Source organism: Callorhinus ursinus, unplaced genomic scaffold (genome assembly GCF_003265705.2).
Source record: "Callorhinus ursinus isolate GAN/ISIS: 27379988/994484 unplaced genomic scaffold, GSC_fseal_2.0 scaffold30, whole genome shotgun sequence".
Taxonomy (NCBI): domain Eukaryota; kingdom Metazoa; phylum Chordata; class Mammalia; order Carnivora; family Otariidae; genus Callorhinus; species Callorhinus ursinus.
In genome coordinates this window covers 11,549,242-11,570,558 of record NW_027397092.1, presented here as the reverse complement: position 1 = coordinate 11,570,558, position 21,317 = coordinate 11,549,242, and the positions used below count along the sequence as shown (strand labels likewise).

The window sequence follows — 21,317 nt, the reverse complement described above, 5'->3', positions numbered from 1 at the left end:
TTTAGAAAGGAGCACACTGGTACAGAGATGTCAATGGCTCTTTGTCCTCTTCAAGTGTTGCCCCTTCCCTATCACAGTTTATGAGCTGGAACCCTGTTCGTTTTTTTCTCTTTTATTGTATGGAAATCATATGCACATTGATTTTTTTTTTATATTGTCTGAATGCTTTCCATCTTTGCTCAGTGTGAGTCCTTTTCTTCCTTTAAGCCCATTAATTTAATTTAATTTGGTTGCTTTCATGACTCTGCTGTCCTGCAGCCATACAATTAATTTTTTAAATATCACATTTTGTGTCCTAGGTGAATTTTTTTTTTAAACCAGCATCTAAGGAGAAATTAAGGATTCTCGGACACAGTCAAATCCTACTACTGCCCCCATTCTTAAATTTTTCAAAGCTCAGAAACGTGACCTGGACCAAGCAGTGTCTTAAGACAATTTAAGGAAATACTCTAGAACAGTGTTTATTTCCCCTCAGAGTTGTTTGAGAAGCTGATAAAAGCTTGAACTCTCTCCCCTGAAAGGCACAGACATCTGTTGTTCAAATACAGTCTCCAAGGGCTCTCAGGTTTTCCAAAGCTCTGCACCTTAGTCAGGGACCCCTGATCTGGAAAGACAGTTATGTAAACGGCGAGGGAACATGTACGTTTTCCAAAAGTGTCTCCTGCCCCCTTACAATGTTTTGCACATGAGAAGTAAGGGAAATTTCTCAACGCTTCGCGGCAAATTCCCTCTTCCCTGAGGAGGCCACATTATAATTCTGCAGGTGCCACAGTCATGCATATGGTTTGCTAGTCTTGAAGGGAGAGCTAGTGATTTAGTTATGCACGTATACGGGACTGGGCTAGTTATTAACTCAGCTTCTTCCATGCTTGGCTTGGTTCTGCATGGGGACCTACAGGGGGCACATGTCTCCGGATCACTCAAGCTAAAAATGTCCCTGTGTCTCCCAGCTGGACTGGAGCTTTCCCACAGACAGCACCTGTGTTCATCCAGCCGGATTCCTGCTTGCCCTGCTATAAATGCCAGTCCTTGATGTCGTGACCCATGTCATTTGAACTGCCCCTTAAGAATGTCTTCCCTGAAGACAGCTCTGTGAGCCTTGTAGCAAAATGGTCCCTAAACAGTGACCCTAATCAAGAGAAGCAATGCCATCAAATACCACCACAGCATAGTTCTGCCTGGCATTCTGATACTCAGGGCCCTGTACCCAGTGAAGGGTGTCCCAAAAGTCCAGGGGAGCAATAAAGACAGGTGGTTGGGTCGGCCTGGACAGAAAGACAGAGACTCTCTAATCTAGATGTGAGGAGGCTTGGGAAGGACACGTCCGAAATCTTGAAAATCATGAACGGCTGCAACAGTGAGCCCATGGAGTGGGTAGCACCATCCAAATGACTTGCAGGCTAGGGGGCTACCATTGAAATTTGAGGACAGGGAGATTTAAAAATAAAAAGGTATCAGCACATACTGCAGCACAGGGACTTAGGCCACTGCCTGAAGTGGAGCCTTGAGAGATTCCAGATCCAGTCATTGCTAGGTGGTACCTCATGTCAGCAAGGTCAGCTGGGCCATCCTGTCTATTTGGGATCCTTTTTGGCAGTAGGTGGCCCTGGTGAGACTATCTCATCTCTCCTCCAGCCTGCACGTGCTCCATGTTTCATTGCAACCCTTCCCCCACACTCTGCTCCAGGAGGGGGAGGGGTGGGGAGGGGGGTGCTCACACTCATATTGTTACTCTTCCTCTGAGGGACACCGATTTTTAAATATCTCATTTTGAGGACCTGGCTGTGAATTTGATTTTTCTCTCTCTCTATTCCTTTAAACACCCCCAATGATCGAAACAGAGATTTGTTAGCCTTATTCCTATTATTCATCAGAATCTCCTCTTTGGTCCAGGGCTCCACCTGGGGCTTTTACTTGGTACACTGTCCTGGCACCTTTTGCCCCATGATCCTGGCCTTCTGCTGGAAGTAATTATTCAAAACTTCAGAAACCTGGGGTCCAACAGCAGGCCAGCAGAGGGGGTGTCGGGTGCCAGCTGGGGGCCCCATAAGAGCCAAATGAAGCAGGGCTCAGGGACCTGGGGCTGCTGGTGGCATCCTGTTGATAACAGACTACACAGTATGACGCCATTACCTCCCAGAGTAAATCATTTCTATTTTTGGCACAATGCGTGCCAATTATCAATTTCTTCGGGAAATTTCTGTTTCCTTGCCCTCTAGCCTCCCTTCTTCATCTCTTCTTATGTCTCTGGCTTTCCACTGATCACATATGCCACATAATTCTGCAGCATCCTTCCATATTTTGGATAAGCAATCTCCATTTGGCTGTGATCACGTCTGCACGGTGATGGTCTAAAATAATTAGAGCTAAATGATTCCCGTTTTGCTTATATCTGAAGTTGTGATAATGTATAAAATTATTTTGCCATCTAGTCCTGCTGTGCCGCTAATCTTATCTTTGGAAAATTTCAAACCGTTGATGTGGGTGTGCGTTGCATTTGTTTAAATGATGCCACCACCAAATTATAATGTCTCCGACACAAATATGGTATTTATGGAGCATTATAGCCCATTAATTGGCTTGCTGGCCTAAATCCTCCAGGGACCATCACAAATCTCCAGGGTGCCCTTGAACATGACTTATGCTTCAGCCAAATCACAGCTGCGAATGCCAGCACCACTGGTAAGCATGTGTCTGTGGCACAAATTGCTGTACTGTATTTGACCAGCAGAGTCAGGGCGAGTGGTCTTATGTATGTATGTATGTATGTACGTACGTATGTATGCATGTATGTACGTACGTATGTATGTACGTGTGTACGTATGTACGTATGTATGTATGTATGTATCTCTGTTTCTGCTCGAAGTGATCCTCCGGTCAGAAGGATTTATATTCTTCTTTGGCTCATATTTATCAAGCACAGATAAAGTATTTTAGGAAATGGAAATATAACTGGGAACAGGCCAGAATGTTCTTAATGTTCTTAATGTTGTATCTTAATAGAGCTTACCTGCTAGGGAGACAGACGTGGGATAAACAAATCAATAAATGAAAAGGTTATTTCTGATAGTGATAAAAGTTATAAAGGAAGAACCAAGTTGTTGTAAAGAATAACTTGGTGAGAGAGGGTGTGGTGGTTTGTGAAGGCTTCTCTGAAGAGGTGACCTTGGAGCAGAGAAGTGACCCAAAAAGGAGCCAGACATGGGAAAAAGTGTACCAGGCAGAAGGACCAACCCCCACAGAGGCCCTCAGGCAGGAACCAGCTCAGCATTTCCCAAATCAGGAAGAAACACCAAGAAGGCGCATGGCTTGAGAGGCCAAAGGAGCCAGATTCTAGGTGCCTAAACTTTTGCCTCACGGACCCACTGGTGCTCTGTTGAAGCCTGTGGATCCCTTCGGAATCATGGAATGCATGGATGGCCCATGTGGAATGCAACGATAACCCATTACACTCTAATACAGCTATCAAAGTATTGAAAACACAAAAACTGTGATGTAAAATCTAAGTGCTTCTTTAACACATTTTGTGGTAGATCTGATAACCAACTCCGAAGTAGCAATATGTCACGATGTCTGCCACAATGTAACAGGATGTGAAATATCTGTGATTTTCATTGATCACAAAGCCACAGGTACTGCTTGTACCAGTAAGATTTTCGCCGTAACTCAATGAGATGCTAGGTATCAGTTAGAGGTTGTGAAAATCCCCATCTCCAAATCACAGATCCCACGAATCCTACCCTTGGACCCCAAACAACCTAGGCCACATCACGCAGGGCTCGTGGGCCACGTGGGCCACGGTGAGGTGTTACACTCCGTGCCGTGGGGAGACACCGGGGAATTTGAAGCGAGAGAAGTAGGGTAGTCTTGCTGCTTTAGAGAAACTGGATTCGAGAATACCAGGAACAGGAGGGTGAGGAGGCAATTGCAGGTGAGAGGCGAGGCTGGCTTGGAAGCGTAGTGGCGCTGGAGAGAGGAGAGACGTGAACGTGTTCAAGATGGCGCCTGAGTGGCTCAGTTGGTTAAGCGACTGCCTTCGGCTCAGGTCATGATCCTGGAGTCCCGGGATCGAGTCCCACATCGGGCTTCCTGCTCAGCAGGGAGTCTGCTTCTCCCTCTGACCCTCTTCCCTCTCGTGCTTTCTATCTCTCGTTCTCTCTCTCTCTCAAATAAATAAAATCTTTAAAAAAAAAAAAAAAAAGATGTATTCCAGAAGAACCAACAGGACGCATGGCTCGCTTGCCTGTGGGGCACAGGATGAGGAGAGGCACAATCAGAATGGGGTGGAGGGTATTGACAGGAGCCAGCAGGTGCTGTGGGACAACACGGCTGGGAGCTGGGTGATGCCGGTGAACCCAGGGCCCCATGGTGGACACGTCGGGTTTGACACATTGCTTGCACAGATGGAGAGATGTCTAGGAAGCAGCGAATGCACAGCCTGGGCTCAGAAGAGCTCTGGGCTGAAAGACGAGGCACATGCTCTCTAGTTGAACCTGATGTCTTGAACAAAAGTGGGAACTTGAGGCAGAGAGAGAGGGTCCTTCACCACTCCCCTCAAGGCTGCACCATCCTCACTCCTGTGAGGGAGACTCCTGTTTTTTTTTACTCCCCCAAAGAGGTGAAAAAACTTGATGAGCATTTGGGGGAGCTAACGGGGGGCCACCGGAGGAAGCATCTCTGCTCTTGTTTTATCCCCTGCATGGTGCTACTTCTCCAACCTTACCCACTGTGGGAGCAAACAGAAATTAGGATCAGGATTTTGTGGAGTTATACGTGAAACTAATATAATACAGTAGAACACTCTATGTCCATTACACTTCAATCAAAAAAAAATTTTTTTAAGAAAAAAAAATTTTGTAGGACTCAATGTAGTGCAAAAGCAAGCTGAGGGAAAGAGTTGAAAGAACAGTAGGCTGGAGATCTCAAACCCTGGCTCCTCTACCATGTAACCTTGAACAAGTACCTTAACCTCACTGGGGCTTAAGAGGGAATTCAAGGTGGGAATAATAACACCACCTGCTGTTATGAAATTCTGTGAAAATATCTGGCATATAACAGGCACTCAGTGCATATTTTTGGTTGAACCTGAGTTGTATAATTTTTAAATGGACATGTGACATTGTCCCTTTCTCGTATAGTTCAACGTAGTTTTCAGGTAGAAAAAAAAGAAATGGTAATTGTGACAAAAACAGTACAAAGGACCTTGAATGATTTACTGGATTTCTCATGCTGTTTCATGACCTGTGGAAAAACAGATGGCATTCCACAATTATTTACCTCTTAAAAAAAAAAAAAAACACTTGAACAGAAACTACAGGTTTTTCACCTTGTAGTAACAAAATAACGTGTAGATATTTCTCTTGGAAACCTAAAAAGAGGGATACATAAGGATATCTACTCCACAAGGCTAAATGCAGTGAACTTCAGGACCTGAGGTCTACCCACCAACAAAAGTGTCTCCTCTCCAATCAATTTTCCGGTCAGGGCTAGTGGCATCCAGATGTTTATTCATTCATTTTCATTAAACGCATCGACTGTGCTCCAGCCCTGCTCTTAGATGGAAGCATACAAGGACGAACGGGAAATGAAGTCCCTGTCATCACAGAGCTCTCAATGAAGTAGGGAGCAAGATATAAGCAAGTGAAGAGACAAAGAGCATCTTTTCAGAGAGTGTCTTGCGCTCTGTAGAAAATGTAGCCAAGCACTGTTTGTAGGCACAAGGAGTGTTTGCAACGCGAAGGTACCACTTGAGCTGAGACCTAAATGATCAGAAGGAGCCAACCATGCAAGAATCTGGGCAAAGCCTGCCCCCCCCCTGCCCCGTATGGGAACAGGTACAGGTGAAGGTTGGACATGAAGTGGGAGAGAGAGTAGAAGACATGGTCAGAGAGGTAGGCAGGTGTGAGATCTGGTCTTGTAGTCCTAGGTGAAGAGTACGGACTTGATTCTGACCATTAGAGAGCCTTAAGCAAAGGAGCAACATGCTCTGATGGATGGATGTTCAAATTAACCCAACTGATTTTGGAGCCAGACCGTTGGGAAACCAGAGTGGAAGCAGGGAGGCTATTGCCTCCCACGGACGAGATGATCATGGCCCAGGGATGGCAGCCATGGATGTGGAAGGAAGCACCGAGATTCCAGATACCAATTGAAGGTGGTGCCGATAGGCGAGGTATGGCGTGTAAGACAGAAAAGAAAGGGCCGGCTGAGCAACTGGGTCGGTGGTGATGTCATTCACTGAGATGGAGGAGACGTGGAAAAAAGTATGTGCTAAATCAAGAGTTCTGTTTCGGACAGATTGAGTTTAAGTCGTCTGTTAGTCATCTAAGTGGGGATGTTGAGTGGGCTGTTGAATACGCACATCTGGAGCTTTGGAGGGAGGCCAAGGCTGGAGAAAAGGACATTTTAGGATCACGAGCAAATCCTCTGTGAAGTTTTCATTTGAGATGTGTTTCTGCAATCCTGGTTAAATGGATATCCAGAGCAAGCATCTCCTTCAGCTCCCCCAGAATCAGAATTTCTTTCTGGGCAACTTCAGCTGTCCTGAAAATTCACCAACAGACTGGAGTTCAGGGATTTAAAACATCAGTAGGAGTTTGGTTTTGTTCTCTGTTGTGTCTCAAGTGAATGGAAATGCATGATTTTCATGTTTCATCATAATCTCTCGATCATGCAAAGGACCTGTCACATACCTGTCTGATCTGTCACATATCTGTCTGATCACCACACTGCCCCTTTGACCTTTCAGTTCCCTGGGCAAGCGGACAGCTTAGTGTGAAATGAGTTGGGCTTCGAAAATAAGACCCATGCCAAGGAAGGTAAGCCCTTGGTTAATAACTCTGCCAAGTGCCAGATTAACAGGAGACACTCAAGCAGATAAAGCCATTGAGAAACCATGGTGCGACCTTGCCTTCTTTTTCCTTTTCCTCTCCATAAATTTGTGACGGTTCTATCAGTTGTCACCCCTTCTGTCAGTTTCTTCCGTTCTCATGATGGTTTCTCATTAAGGAGATTCATGGGGAATGATTAGCCACCAGAGTCTAATCTGGCTCCAGTACAAACTGACCTGCACGCGGTCCTGTCTACCTTGAGCATTTAAGCCGATTAGCTCGGAGCCTGGGAGACAGAATCTAATGTCCTAGAACTCTGCACCCCCTTCACCCCTACCCCCTGAGTAAGGGACTTAACAAATTGACACTCTAATTAGATCTGAACCCACAGTTAGTCCACCTTGGAAGGCATCACTGGTGCCCAGCACACCTTGGATGTTACACTTAGGGCCGGTGAATGACTCTGTGTCGCTGGAGGAATGCTGCTTACATTTCCTCTGCTGTCTTCTGGCCCTATGGTGCTGATTGCCATGGGCGGGGGGGTCTGTTTTGTTTAGACTGTTGGGTTGGTTTTTGTACCTATTTCCAACATCAGATCAGTCTCCTGGTTTGGGAGCGGGTTAGTGATTGGAATGAGATCACCACAGAGAAATAGGCAGCTCACTGCCAGGGCTCTCAATAGCACAGTCTCTGTGCTTTATGTTTCTGATGGAACCAGAGAACAGAAGGCAGGAAGGGTGCCCGGCTTGCCGACAGATCCCCTGGCCGCCGCGTGGGTGAGCTGGCCAGGTGAGAGATGCCACACAAATTAGTATTCTCAAGCATCAACCTCGGCTTTTAAAGCACAGCTAACCACCAAGTCTAAGCAGAAGACTAATGTTAAACTAAAGCCCCTTCAAGAACGGTATTCTAGCTGCAAAAGCTGTCCACAAGTGTGGCAGGATAAATTAGTATCAGGCACCCAGGGGACCTTCTTACACCAATAAACACATTGAAGGTATGCGCCTCCTTCTACCCACTTCATGGCCTCACCACCCACTGCCTTTTTTTTTTTTTTTTAACTAAGAATGATGATAGAATAGATTATTTTGGAGCACCGTCTTTGGAGCTAGACAACATGGATCAAAGCCAAGGCCAATCTTTTATAAGTCGTTTCACTGCTCTGTGCCTCAGTTTCCCTAACTATAAAATGCTGGTGATAATAGTGGTACCTCTTTCAAAGGTTATTGAAACTCTTTCAAAGGTTACTCTTTCAGAGTAAATCAGTTACTTCACGTGGCATAAAGATAGTGCTTTGCATATCATAACGTCTGAGTAAACATAAGCTACTGTCATTACTGAACATTGTAAATGCCTGATGTGTGAGATTCGAGTGATATAAAGTGTCCACCTCAGGTCAGGTGGCAGGATGGACACACAAACCAACCTGCCATTCTGCCCCAGCCTCCTCTGTATTACAAATATGAGAAATGAAGATGCTACTAAAGAATAGGTCTAATATTCTATGTATAGTAAGTATAACTGATTAGAGAGGCACAAGGCATAAGAGCAAAAAATCGAATTGAACAATAATTGAGATCAACCTTTTGTCTATTATGAATTAGGCCAAAATGTCTCTGAGATTAAAGCCCAGACATTAGACCTCATTGTGATGTGGTAAAAGAATTAACATACAACAGACTAGTAGCCTAAGAATATTTTTTAAAATTACCATAACATCCTGGCCAGCCAATCCTTCAGCTATCTGCTGAACCAGCAAAACAGCAGGACTTACTATATCCCACCTAGCTGAAAATTTGCCAGAAATCTAGTGTGTGTGTGTGTGCGCGCACACACACACACACACACACACACACGTGTCATTTGGTGCAGAAATAAAATGTAAATATGGAAAGCAAGAAACAGCAAAGTGAGGCTGGCTTGAATCCCAGCTCTACTACCCACTTGCCGTCTATCCTTAGGTGAATTAGTAAACTCTCTTCTCCCCTGTGTCCGCATCTGTAAAATGGGGATAATGTGAGCACGTGCTTCACAGCGTTATTGCAAGGCCTCAATGAGATGGTGCATAATAAACTCAACTTTCTAGCCCTGAGCTTGTCCCATAGCTCAGTACTGTTTTTTTGTGTTTTTTTTTTCCTGCTGTAGTTCACAAAGCACTAGCTGGACACCTCCCTCCCCAGTTCCCTCTTCTCTCCTTATCTCTCAGCGTCCCTTGCTCTCTCTCCCGATGTTTTGTACACAACTAATAAATATATATTTATTTACACGGGTAATCCATGTTCATTTGAGAAAAGCAAGAAAATACATACAAAGCAAAAAAAATTAAAGACCACTCATGATTCCACCACCAAGAGTAGCCGCTATTTTGCTAGGAATCCTTCTGGTCTTTGTCTATGTAAATCCACTCCATCTATGTAGGTGTAAATGTCTATGTGCTTGTAAATACATCATTACCTATACAGGATCGTACTATACATTCTGTCCAGTAGAACTCTCCTCCTGCTCAGCAATATATCATGGCAGTAAATATAATATGTACATTATCATTTGAAATTACTCTATGGTATTCTAAATAAATTCTGTAATATATTTAGACAGTCCCCTTTCACTAGAAATTTGAGGTGTAATCAGACTTTCTCGGTTATAAACTCTGCTTGTGTAAATATCCCTGATACATATCAACTTATTTGGATACTTTGGCAAAGAGCAATTTTTTTTATTCATCAACAGATACTGCCAGTGGTCTTGTTTGTGGGACCTGCATTTGTGTAAGAGAAAAATAACACTTGGGGTTCTGAAGAAGTCACAGATTTTAACATAATACTACCTATTTAACATAATACTACCTATTCATACCTGGGACACCTGGCTGGCTCAGTCAGTAGAGAATGCAACTAGTGATCTCAGAGTTGTGAGTTCAAGCCCCACACTGGGCTTAGAGCTTACTTGAAAAACAAACAAACAAAAAACACAAATGATTTCATATGCAAATATGACCCAGGAGTAAATAACATAAAGAGTAAGCTAAGCCAAAAAAATACATATATATATATAGTTAATAATGTGCAGAATCCAGATATTAGATGATCATGTACATATAAAAAGGCCTGGAAATTTTTCAGGAATACAGAAAATCAACGAACAATTAGAAAATGAGAAACTGGGAACCAGTAGTAATGCTAATCTCGCCTTTGTGATTTATCTTACACCAGACCGAGATAACCAATGATTTGTAATTACTTCCTTCCACACCTGAGTCATTTCAAGGGCCACATAGATAAATAAAATACTAAATTAATTTTCATAAAATGTATTCAGAATTCTCCAGCAGAAGGAATTGGGAAAAGTCTTTGCCAGGAGGTTCAGCTTGTCTGCTTACATCTGTTGCATATTTATTGAGAATCTACTATGTTCCGGCAAGCGAGGACACAGAGAAAGGTAGGCCAGGGTTCCAGATCTCTTTCCAGGGCAAGTCTGCAAGAGCAATCAGGTTGCTGCAATTTGGGTAACATTGTTTAAGGATCTGGATTTCTGAACATCTTGTAATTTTAATATTTTTCTAATATTTTACAGATAGGACATCTGAGCAAAAGTAGAGAAATCTGAGTCTTCTCCTCACTTTGACCCCTAAATCACATGAAGCAATCATTTAACCTTGCTGAGCCTCCATAAAGTTAGGAGAATCACGCCCGATTTCTACTCTCCCCGTCATAGTGATAGTCCCAGTATTCAGGCAAGAAAATGTTAATTAATAAGAGCTTGTTGAATTTCTTTGAAGCTGCTGAGATGTGTGGGGTAACATGACAACGTGTGGCAGGGTCACTGTCCTTTGCACTTGATCACTTAGGTATTTCTGTGAAATTTTTCTATTGCTTTATTTCTATTCAGAGACAAGTCATCTCCCCATGATCTATTTACTCGGGCCCATTTTTGAGCTGAGGTTGACGTCCTCCAGCCTCACCGCACACTTGTAAGGTGGGTGGTCCCTGGAAAGTGGTGTGCTAGGCACTGCGGGTCACTTAACGTTTGCCTCAGTCAGACACTCAAGGCCGGGCACCTCCCGGAAAACCTCCTCCCTGCCTTTTACCTCCTGTCTCTTCTGCTCACTCCCCGAGGCTTCTGCTGGCCCTTCCGCTGCTTTGTCCTCATCTCGCTTGCCCTTTCCTCAGCTCTTCTTTCTGCCTCTTCTTCCTGCCCTGGAACATGGTCTCCCCTTCACCCTCCACTGTGCACCACCCCGTCCTGTGTCCCCTGTCACGCTCCTTTCCCTCCCACCAATGCTTGTGCGGGAAACTCAGCCCTGGCCACCGGGAGTGTCTGCTCAGCGGCCCGTAATTCTCCCATTCCGGGGCCAGCCACGGCACCGCGAAGCCCCCATTTGCTTATGGGACAAGATGGAAGACACTTAGCCCGCGTCTCTTCCCACCCCATCAGCTGTGCTTGAGCCCCTCCTCCGAACCCTTTGGCCTCCGCTAGTACTACATGGGATAGTGGGATGGGAGTGTTGGGAGACAAGTTGCAGTGCTAATCTGAAGAAGAGCCCCCAGGCCTCATTACCGTTATGCACCAACACCAATATGTAAGCACGACTTTCCCCAGAATGGATTATGGAAAACATTTCAGCAGCTTTCAGCAATTCCCTAAGTGGGAGCACAGCAACTCTGTTTCCCATCCTGTAGGAATTCTCATGACTGGTCTTTCAACAAGCACAAAGTTTTCACTACCCTTTTTGGGGCTAGTTCAGCCCCGAAAATTGGGCAATACAGTTAGGATGTCAGGGACCTAACACAAGGAGGGGCATTACTGAGTCCATGGAGTCACATGAGTCTCAGTCTGTGGGGGATCCCCAAAACCACCCTTGGGCTCCTATGATTGACTAGAAGGCCTCACAGGAATCAGAAAAGTTCTTTTCCTCATGGTTACAGTTTATAACAGCAAAAGGATACCAAGTGAAATCAGCAGAGGGAAAGGGTCCAGGGGGTAAAGTTCAGGAGAAACCAGGCACAAGCTCCCAGGTGTCCCCTCCAAGTAATGTCACACAAATCTGCTTAATTTTTCCAGCAACAATTTGTGACAACACATACCAAGTATTATCACCCCAAGCCTTGGTGTCCAGGGTGTTTATTGGGGTCAGTCACATAGGCATGCAGCGCCTGCCTGTCTGCCCCGGGCTCCTCAGACACCAGCCCCCCACAGTGAACATAGGTGTTCAGCATAAATCACATTGTTGGCATAAATGATTTCCTCATACTCTTACCATACGGCCCAGGGCCTCAGGCATACAGAGACACTCATAAAAGGCAAAATATTGCAAGGACTCGGAGCTCACCTCCAAAGAGCCAATCTTGAAAACGGGTCTTTCTGGGGAACGTGCACGGTTTGAGCAACCCAGGCCTGCTGAGTTAACCCCTTCCTGCAGACATTCCCCGGGTCAAGACACTGGAAGCCTTTGGCCAGCACTTCTCGAATCTCAACTCTTACCTTCTGGAAATAATATCCTATCTTCCCGTAGGGTCAGTGTTCAAAATAATAACCTCTGAACTGTTTTCAAAAACAGCAAAGACACTTTTTAAAATCACGATTTTTATCATCATCGTCACTGTCGTCATGTTAAAGTATTATCAATAATCACTGTTATCCAGTGGGGCGGGATATGGAAATGAGCCCTTAATGCTTCCCTGTGATCTCAGAACAGGTCCGAAGCGCCCGTGTCCCGTTTCGGAAGACAGAGGCAGCCTCGAGAGGGCTGTGTCTCCGCTCCACGCCGGCCTCTAACCTTGACCTTGCTTTTCTCCGTCTCCCCCTCTCCCCCCGCCAGTGGCTCCGAAACCCGGGCCCCCAGCATGAGAAGCGGACCCTGTTTGGAGACATGGTGTGCTTCTTGTTCATTACGCCGCTGGCCACGATCTCGGGCTGGCTCTGCCTGCGGGGCGCCGTGGACCACCTGCACTTTAGTAGTCGGCTGGAGGCCGTCGGACTGATTGCACTCACTGTGGCACTCTTCACTATTTACCTCTTTTGGACACTAGTAAGTATGGCCCCCGGGCCGGGGGCTCGGGGTAACTGGAGCCGGCAGCCCCCCAGCTGGTGCAGCCTTCCCCTTCCCCCACAGGCCCGCTTGCCCGGCGGAAGGCAGATCTGCAGGTGCTGGCCGGGGCGCGGGACGGGGGTGGTGACCGCGCGTGCATGCGCGTGGATGTGCGGGCGCGGGCGCGGGCGCGTGTCCGCGCGGGTGTGCTGCTGGGAAGAGCCGGTGAAGGAAAGAAAAAGCCCCCGCTCCTGAGAGCCCATCAGTCAGAGCCATTTCCCTCCTCCAGGGTTCTGGGATGCCATCCGCGACGAGGCACGGCGTTTTCTTTCTCTGGTTTATGTTCCCCACTTTCGCTGGGATGGTAGCGGATTAGGAATGATGCACTTGGCCACTGTGGCTGTCACTGTCCTGCTGCTGGTTCTTTTCTTCTTACTCCCGGACACAGCCTAAAGTCTTGGCTGGACGTGGGGCTGTGTTTTGCCGGATGATTATTCTGTGTGTTGGGATATTGACTCCACTGCCCATAAAAAGGCCAATTTATCTAGCTGAGAAGCCGCCACCAAAGAAACCCATTTCCCAGTAAGCGTTCCTGCTGTATAGGAGGCAGGATTCTTAAAACCGTCTGGGTTTGTTGTTGTTGTTGTTGTTGTTGTTGTTGTTTTCATTCACTTAACTCCTGAAGAGAGTTGAGTGCTTGGGCAGCGGTTGGCACAGCGTTGATCTCACTTTCTGTTTCCCTCTGGGAGCTGCGGGGAAGAAGGTCACCCCCCTCTAGACTCATTTCAGAAACCGGGCACCCTGCTTCCTGGCATGACTCTGCTGTGCCTGCTCATTTCTAATCTGAGCACGTGCCATGGTTACTTAATATGTGTTTCCTGTCCAGAGGTACCATTCTCTTACCCCGTGGCACAGTGTCAGCATGTGGAAGCTTCTAGCGCTCACTCACACGTGCCCCTTCCTCCCCGGCCGACCATAACCCTCCCCTGCCCAGCTCATTTCCCTCTTGTTCGTCCTGTGACTCTTCAGCTCTGTACCTCCTCTGGGGGTGGGGGGAGGCTCAGGGGGTAAGTAGAGACACACGTCAGTCTCAGTAAGAGGGACGTGGCTCCAGCCTTGGTAAAGATGGGGCGTTCTGATGCTTCGAACTCTCTCCGAGTCCCCTGGTGGATTTAGGCATTCTGCTCCCAGCCTCATGACGCCCCACCACCAGCAGAAGTATGACTGCCTCCTTTAAAAGTCTGCTGCCCAAGTGGGTCCCGATTCACTGTGAATCAAGCAATGAAGCGGACTCACACGTCACAAGGCAGTGGGAACGGGAAGAGGGTTAGAATAAGAAATCAAATCACCTTTAGCACTAACTCCCGGTCAACTGCACCAGCTTGGAAAAGTCAGTCCACAGCTCTGACCCTCAGCATCCGTGTCCGTAAAGTGGGGACGACAGCAGTGCCCATCCCGCCAGCCTCCCTGCTGCTTAGGGACAGAAAGGAGAGAGCACCCGAGGAAAGTTCTCTGGAAAATAACTGTCAGTTCTTACCATGTTTACAGGTTTGCTAGTCTATGATTTTTCTTAGACGTGTGTGGAGGATGAAGGGTGGTTGAAGATGTAAACCTAAGTGTTGGGCTTTCAAACCAATTCAAGGCCTTTTAAAAGGAAAACCTGCTTTGTAAAGCGTACGTTCACCTCTTAGGAAAGAGGAAAAGGTGGCCGGGGGAGGAAGAAAGGGAAAGATTTCGTCGGGGAAAGCGGATGTGATCCTGTTTCATCTCCCATCTCAGATGAAAGGGGGCTTGGGCGGGAAGGGTGCCTGGAGTGGGCTCTTTCAGGAGACTGAGAACATACTTCATTCCAGAAACATTTCCAAGAGGCAGGGCCGTGCAGTGGAAAGCGCATGCATTAGAATCCAAAGGCCCTGCGGTCGGACCCAAGATTTAGCATCCTAAGAGCTGTGTCACTCTGAACTTCACCTCTCTGATCAGCCTTACCCTTATGCAGAAAGTGAAGGAACGGTGACAGCCCTTGGGTCACTGGGCTACCCGTAAGGACTAGGTGGGGTACCTTCAGGAACGTTTATTAGAGCACCCAATATAGGCATGGGGCTTTCTTCCTCTGGACGCCCAGCCGGCTACAAGAGGCAACGCTGCTGGAGGGGAGGGAAGGCATTCTCCCCTCTGCCGGGTGTGGACACTGCGCTGCGGAGGCCCTGCGCCAGAGGTTCCTGAATCCGGGCTAAGTCCCTCCCAGATAAATGCTGTATTGAGCCGCCCTGGCAGGAGCCGTAACTCAGAAGCTGACAGCACTTGGAAAGTGCCCTCCGGCAGAAACCCATTGTAAACAAGCTGTCAGGCTCCCGGAGAATATGCTGTGAAAATGTCTTAGATAAACAAACACGGTGTCAGTCCCAGCCTTCCTGGCGGGGCCCCGCCGCGGGCGCTGGGAAGGGGGACACACAGCCCCACCTCATCGCACCTCTGCAGTCTACGCCCAGCCCTGCTGCCCTCCGGGGAACTGGGCCTTCTGGAACCTGCCGTGTGGAAGCCTGCATCTGGGACCCGCGAGCCCAGGGAGGGGTGCCCTGGAAACATCCCTGCCCACATCACAAACCATTTGAGGTCCAGGGACAGACATCATCGGCACTAAGAAGTCACCTAGGGTGGCACTTATAATTAGCCTCATGCTGACAGGTGAGGGGACCGGGGTGCCGTGCTGCAGGGAGACCCTGCGTTCACTACATCACCGAGGCAACAACCAGCACCCAGCATGGAAACTGGTTAAGGCCCGGAATGGAATGAAGGAGCGACCTGTTTCCTCTGGCTGACTCCCAGCCCCATGGGGTAGTTGTCTGAAGTCTCCTTATAAAGTCGGGAGACCTCTGGGAGGACGCTGCCCAACGAGGGTCACCGTGTGCACGCTGGCTGAGCCACAGCCCACACGGCCCGCGGTGGCCTGAGGGTGTTGAGGGTGACCCCGTGTCCGGTCCTTCTCTGAGGCCCATTTGCTCACACACAGCCCACCTGCTCGGTGTAGCCAGAGATCGGGGAACTGGGCCCAGTTTCTGGGAAGACGAGGCCCTGGCCCCATCAGTAGGCCTCGATCACACCATAACCTCCAGAGAGAAAGGGCAGAATAAAAAATAGGTAATGCGATTTCCCACCCCCTGCTATGACTTTACAGCAGACCTTAGGCCACAGCCCGTCACCTCCCTGCCAGGGACAGGGGGATGCTAATGTAATCCTTCCTTGCCCCATCCACGTGGCTACAGCTCTTTGTGGATCTTGCCCACGTTAATATCCTTTGAATGAAGAAATGAATACACCTCAAGAAAACCATCCCAAAAGAAACATTTTTAGAATAGTGGCCCTGTGCTCTTTCTTCCTCTTCTCTCCATAACACAGACATTTAAGGAGCGCCTGGGTGGCTCAGTCTGTTAGGCATCCAAGTCCTGATTTCGGCTCGGGTCTTGATCTCAAGAGTCATGAGATCGAGCCCCGTGTCGGGCCCCGTGCTAGGCGTGGAGTCTGCTTCAGATTCTCCCTCTCCCACCCTCTGCCTCTCCCCCTGGGGACATCTAAGAAATATCTAAACCAAGTTCCCAACGTTACAATTGTCCTAGCTTCTTTTTGGTTTGTTGTTTATTCTTCCCTCGCTGCCTTTTTAGTCCTCTAAGTCAACCCTCCTTTTTTCCTATTCTGTTCCACTGCGGGAAGGGAGTGTCTTGGAGCTCCTGGCCCAGGCTCAGCATTAGCCCAGGGCATTTGCAAACCTGAGGTCCCGTCTGCATTAGGCCCGAGTTCCTTGATTTTCCCCAATAAGGAGTCATCTTCATCTGATGCTTTCTTTTCATTGATTGAATTTGCCTGCAGACTGTGATGGTTAACGGCAATTAAGACAGATGAAATGCATAATAAGACCTCGTTTGTTTGTCTGAACAAGCGGGCTGATGGGCTGATTTTCGAGCCTCCTGGCCAAGGAACCAGGAGACCAGCTAAGTCGTTGACTCCCGGGGTTGTCAGCAGCAGCCTTCTCGGGCTTGCACGGATCTGCGAATCACCTGGGGATCTCATTAACATGCACGCTCTGATTCCTTAGGTCTGGGCGGAGCCCCGAATGCTGATGTTCTAACAAGCTCCCGGGTGATAACAGCCAGCGGCTGACCCACAGCCACTCCGAGAGCAAGCGAAACAGCGCTTTTTTTTTCTTGTCCTCCCACTTCCTCTGTGTCTAAGAAGGAGCATCCACAAACCTGTCTTCTTTTCTGTATTTAACGCATCAAAAATAACAGGCCTAGGGCGCCTGGGTGGCTCAGTTGGTTAAGCGACTGCCTTCGGCTCAGGTCATGATCCTGGAGTCCCGGGATCGAGTCCCGCATCGGGCTCCCTGCTCGGCGGGGAGTCTGCTTCTCCCTCTGACCCTCTTCCCTCTCGTGCTTTCTATCTGTCATTCTCTCTCTCTCAAATAAATAAAATCTTAAAAAATAAAAAATAAAAAAAAAAATAACAGGCCTAGAACACTACCGTGTGTGAGGCACGGTGCTGAGTGCTTTCTGTGTGCTCTCAGACACCACTCTTCAGGTTTTGCTGACAAGGAAACAGACGCTTGGGGGTGGCAAGCAACCCTCCCAGCGTCACGGAGCCACTAGGCAGAGGATGGGGACACAGGCCTGGGGTCCGGGCCTGAGAGCGCTGGAGAAGGCGCCCCCTGCGTGCACCCGCGGCCACTTCTAGGCCTACCCGGAGGTCCAGCGCACACAGCTCCTGAACACACAGACGAAGCGTCTCTTGATTTGAAACCCAGCCTTCCTAGAAGATCTCCAGATTCCTGTCTTCTTGGACTGCCAAAGCTCCTCATTAGTACGAGTCTGCCTTCCACTCTTTTCCCCGCTCTTGGCCCCGGGCGGCAGGCTTTCCCTGCTGCCTCGCCCACATTCCGTGAGGAGCACCAAGCAGTAGCGGGACAGAATCGACACACGAGAATCAAGCTTGGGGAAAAAAAAATACAACCCAAACCTGATCCACTTTGGCAATGTTCAGGGCCTTGTGGAGAAAAGCACATCTGTGTGAGTTTAAAAGCTTATATTTTCATACCCAAATCTCTGGCACTCAGCCTGTGGCATCTGCTCTCTAGCCTCGGAAATTTAAGCTAGCGGCCTTGAATTGCATGATCCTGCCAGAGGACCAATAAGCCCTTTCTGATCCAGGGCCTGTGCTCTCCTCTGCTTCCAGAAATGCTGAGTTCCAACCATGGGGACAGCCCTCTCTCTGTGACCACCAGGGACCCTGTCCTGGGGTCAGCCCAGTAACACCCACCCCAGGTGATTAAACAGCCCATGCCGGGTCATCTGTCAGCCTAAGCTCACAGGCACCTTCCTTCCCAGCACCTACCTAGTTATCTGCATGCTCTCAAACTGGAACCTTTCCCCATTTTTCAAGACAGTCTGTGCATCTTCAGAAGTACAGACTCTGAATTTCCCGGGCAGTCCATCCAGGCCAGCCTTCTCGAAAACGAACGACAGATGGATCTCATTCCAGCATATTTACAGGAGAAGCAAGTCCTTGTCGGCACAGTTAAGCCACCATTGGCCATCAGTTTACTGCTCATAATGTTGTAGGTTATATAAGAGAGGCTTAAATCTGAAACAGGGTTGCAATCAGAAAGCGGAGGATATTTATTCACTCAGCAAACTCTACCGAGCGACTCCCTAAGTGCCAGGCACATGATGGGCGCTGGGCATGCAGTGATGAATACAACCCAAGCCCTGCTGTCGAGATGCTTCTGGAGCAGGGAGAGAGAGACACAAATACACTGACGTACGGAGCACTTGATGCCATGCTGAGGTAGGCACGAGGCACTGCAGGTGCCCAGGGAAGTGGATCCTACCCCACGCTGAGGCCCAGGAAGAATTTATCCAGGGACTTGGTGCCCATGCCGAAGCTTATCCCACCGGAAGCCATAGAACGCTGGAGCTGCAGGCAGTCGGGGCTCACCTATCGGGGCCCCGCTGGTACCGTTGTAGGAGTTGTGCATGGCACAATTTGAAGGGTACCCTTCCTGTCATAGGCAGTCTGAATGTTGAATTGTGCAGTGTCCAACCTGCAGGAGGGGACATGACACCCAAGCATCCTTCTCATTTAACAGAGAGGAAGCTGAGGACCAGAAAGACACATGGCCCAGGTTAGCGCCGTACCTACTCTGCCTGGCTGTCTGTAGCCAACCTGCTTCACAACTGATGCTTTGGGCCCCAAACGCTACTATCCCCAAACTAAATCCAGCCTCTGAAGGAACCTCATTTCCTAGTCATATCCTAATTGTTTCCACTCTGAGGGGGAAGAAAGGAAGCCACCCCGGGAGCCCTGCCCCTGTTCAGACAGGGGTGTTCTCTGGTCGGTGCCTATCTCCCAACACTCAGCGGCCGGCCGGCGAGGTGTGGCCCGGGGCGGTGGGGGGACTTGCCTCGCTTTCCTGCCGCCAGCTATTCGGAGCTGTTTTCAATGACCTGTTTGTTTCTTGGATTGATTATTGGCTTCCGCTGACCTGAAACCCTCCCTTCTGTTTCCTCTCCTGACCCCAGGTGTCATTTAGGTACCACTGTCGATTGTACAACGAATGGCGTCGGACCAATCAGAGAGTGATTCTCCTTGTCCCAAAGTCTGTCAGCGTCCCTTCTAACCAGCAGTCCCTGCTGGGCCTCCACTCTGTCAAGAGGAACTCAAAGGAGACCATTGTCTGACGTCCGTGTGGCTGGTTGGTTGACTCGCCGTTTGGGGTTCCGGACGTTTCTGCCCTGGGGCCATGCACTGAGCCACCCCCAAACCCTTCCTGAAGCCGTGGGTCTCGGGACATCCAGAGCTGTGGCAGCACCGCGCCCCGAGCAACGGACTCGACCCCAAAGAAAGCAAAGGCGGTTTCACGTGGAATCATGGATGCTGCGATCACGTGATCCTTGCTGGGTTGCCAAACGTGCTTACTGAGCAGATACTCTACGGCGTTTCCCCAACACCTCTTTGACAGATGAGGAAGGTTGTCCTGCTAAAGATGCAATTCAATGCTTCCTTTTTTATTACTATTTCAAATATATATATATAGATATAGATATATATTAAAGTCAGATGATAATCACCATGGAAAAGCCAATGTTAAAACTGGTTTCTTGGTTTGGACGGGTTTGGTTTTGGGTGAGTGTATTTGTTTCCTGGTTTCTACTGTAGATTCTTTGGGGTAATTTGATAACCTGAGTGGTCTTTTTCCATCTCCATCTCTCTTACTCAAGGGGACAGCATAACAACTGCAGAACAAGGCATATCTGAAGGACGTTTTGTACTAAACTTCATTTATTCCGTTTTTAAAGGGGAAAAAAAAAAAAAAGGCGTGGCGACTCTCCCGACAGTGAGCTGTTTATTTAAATTTCATTAAGGAGGAAAAAAAAAATTATGGTGAGAAGCACGCTCCTTTCAACTTGTTTGGTACTGCCGGCTGATAAAAACTATTTTCTAATAATAAATATCCAGTGTGTGAAAGACAAACCCCATTGACTGCAATATTCTTTTTTTTTTTTTTGAAATTATAAAACCGGTGAAGTTTCCCCAAAGTAGATTTTTAAAAGAAAAAAAAAAAGAGCAAGTAAAAAGGTTGGTGTTCTTATTCCCATCCCATGTAGTTCATGTCTTAATTCTGCATTCGCAAGGAACCTCAGAGGATCATTAGACATTTCTAGGAACCCTGGACCTGTTTTGCATATCAATCAGCAGTCCCATTGCTCTATCGGATTTCTAGCTTGACAGGTAGATGTGGCAAGAAGCATGTCCTAGCAGACTACAGCCCCTTTGTCTGGTTTAAAAAAGAAAAAAATGAGTCCCACACAGTGCCTTCCCAGAACCACGAGAATATTCTTTCACAGGCTGAACGAGACCTTTCCTAAGGGCTTCATGTCCCTCTTTTATCCATCACAGTGGAAAGGGTCTAGCCTGCACCCCGCATTTGCGTCCCGCTGAAACCAGGGGGCACATGGGTCACCCGAGGAAAGGACTTGCTGGCTCCCCTGTCTGCCCGCCTGCCACCCACCCACACGCCCCGGGAGGAGAAGGCGGAGCCCAGCATTGGGGAATGCTTCAAATATGGATTTCTAGAACATGACCCACATTCTGAATATCACTCCAGCGTCTGCCTTATGCTCCCCAAGTGGGAGAGCAGAAAATGCAAAGGACCAGGCAGCGAGGAGGGTAAGGATTCTCGGCTGCAGGTTGATCAAGCTCTGCCTGCCGAGCCCCCCATTCACAGACTGCTCCCCATGCAGCAGGCGGAGGGAAACAGATGAAACTCAGATGTGCTTTATGGCTGGTGACAATAGATGCCCTCCCCACCACGCTTCCCTTCGGGGCTCCATTCCCCTAATAGACGCCTCAGCCCCACTGTTTCCTCCGCCCCCTTCACCCTCCAGGCTGCCCTTAGCTGTACCACCATC

General features: G+C 48.2%; 1 protein-coding gene across 4 annotated transcripts in view; it reads left to right on the top strand.

The window, feature by feature from the left end:
* Positions 1 to 20,379, top strand: part of MARCHF3 (membrane associated ring-CH-type finger 3) — a 131,789-nt gene extending 111,410 nt beyond the window's left edge. For all 4 annotated transcript variants that reach the window (XM_025860972.2, XM_025860970.2, XM_025860974.2 and 1 more), the window contains 2 exons: positions 12,649 to 12,858; positions 19,428 to 20,379. In XM_025860972.2, the coding sequence (XP_025716757.1) occupies positions 12,649 to 12,858; positions 19,428 to 19,586 (369 nt within the window). In that variant the 3' untranslated portion in view covers positions 19,587 to 20,379. The remainder of the gene's footprint in view (positions 1 to 12,648; positions 12,859 to 19,427) is intronic.
* The last annotated feature ends 938 nt before the right edge of the window (positions 20,380 to 21,317 follow it).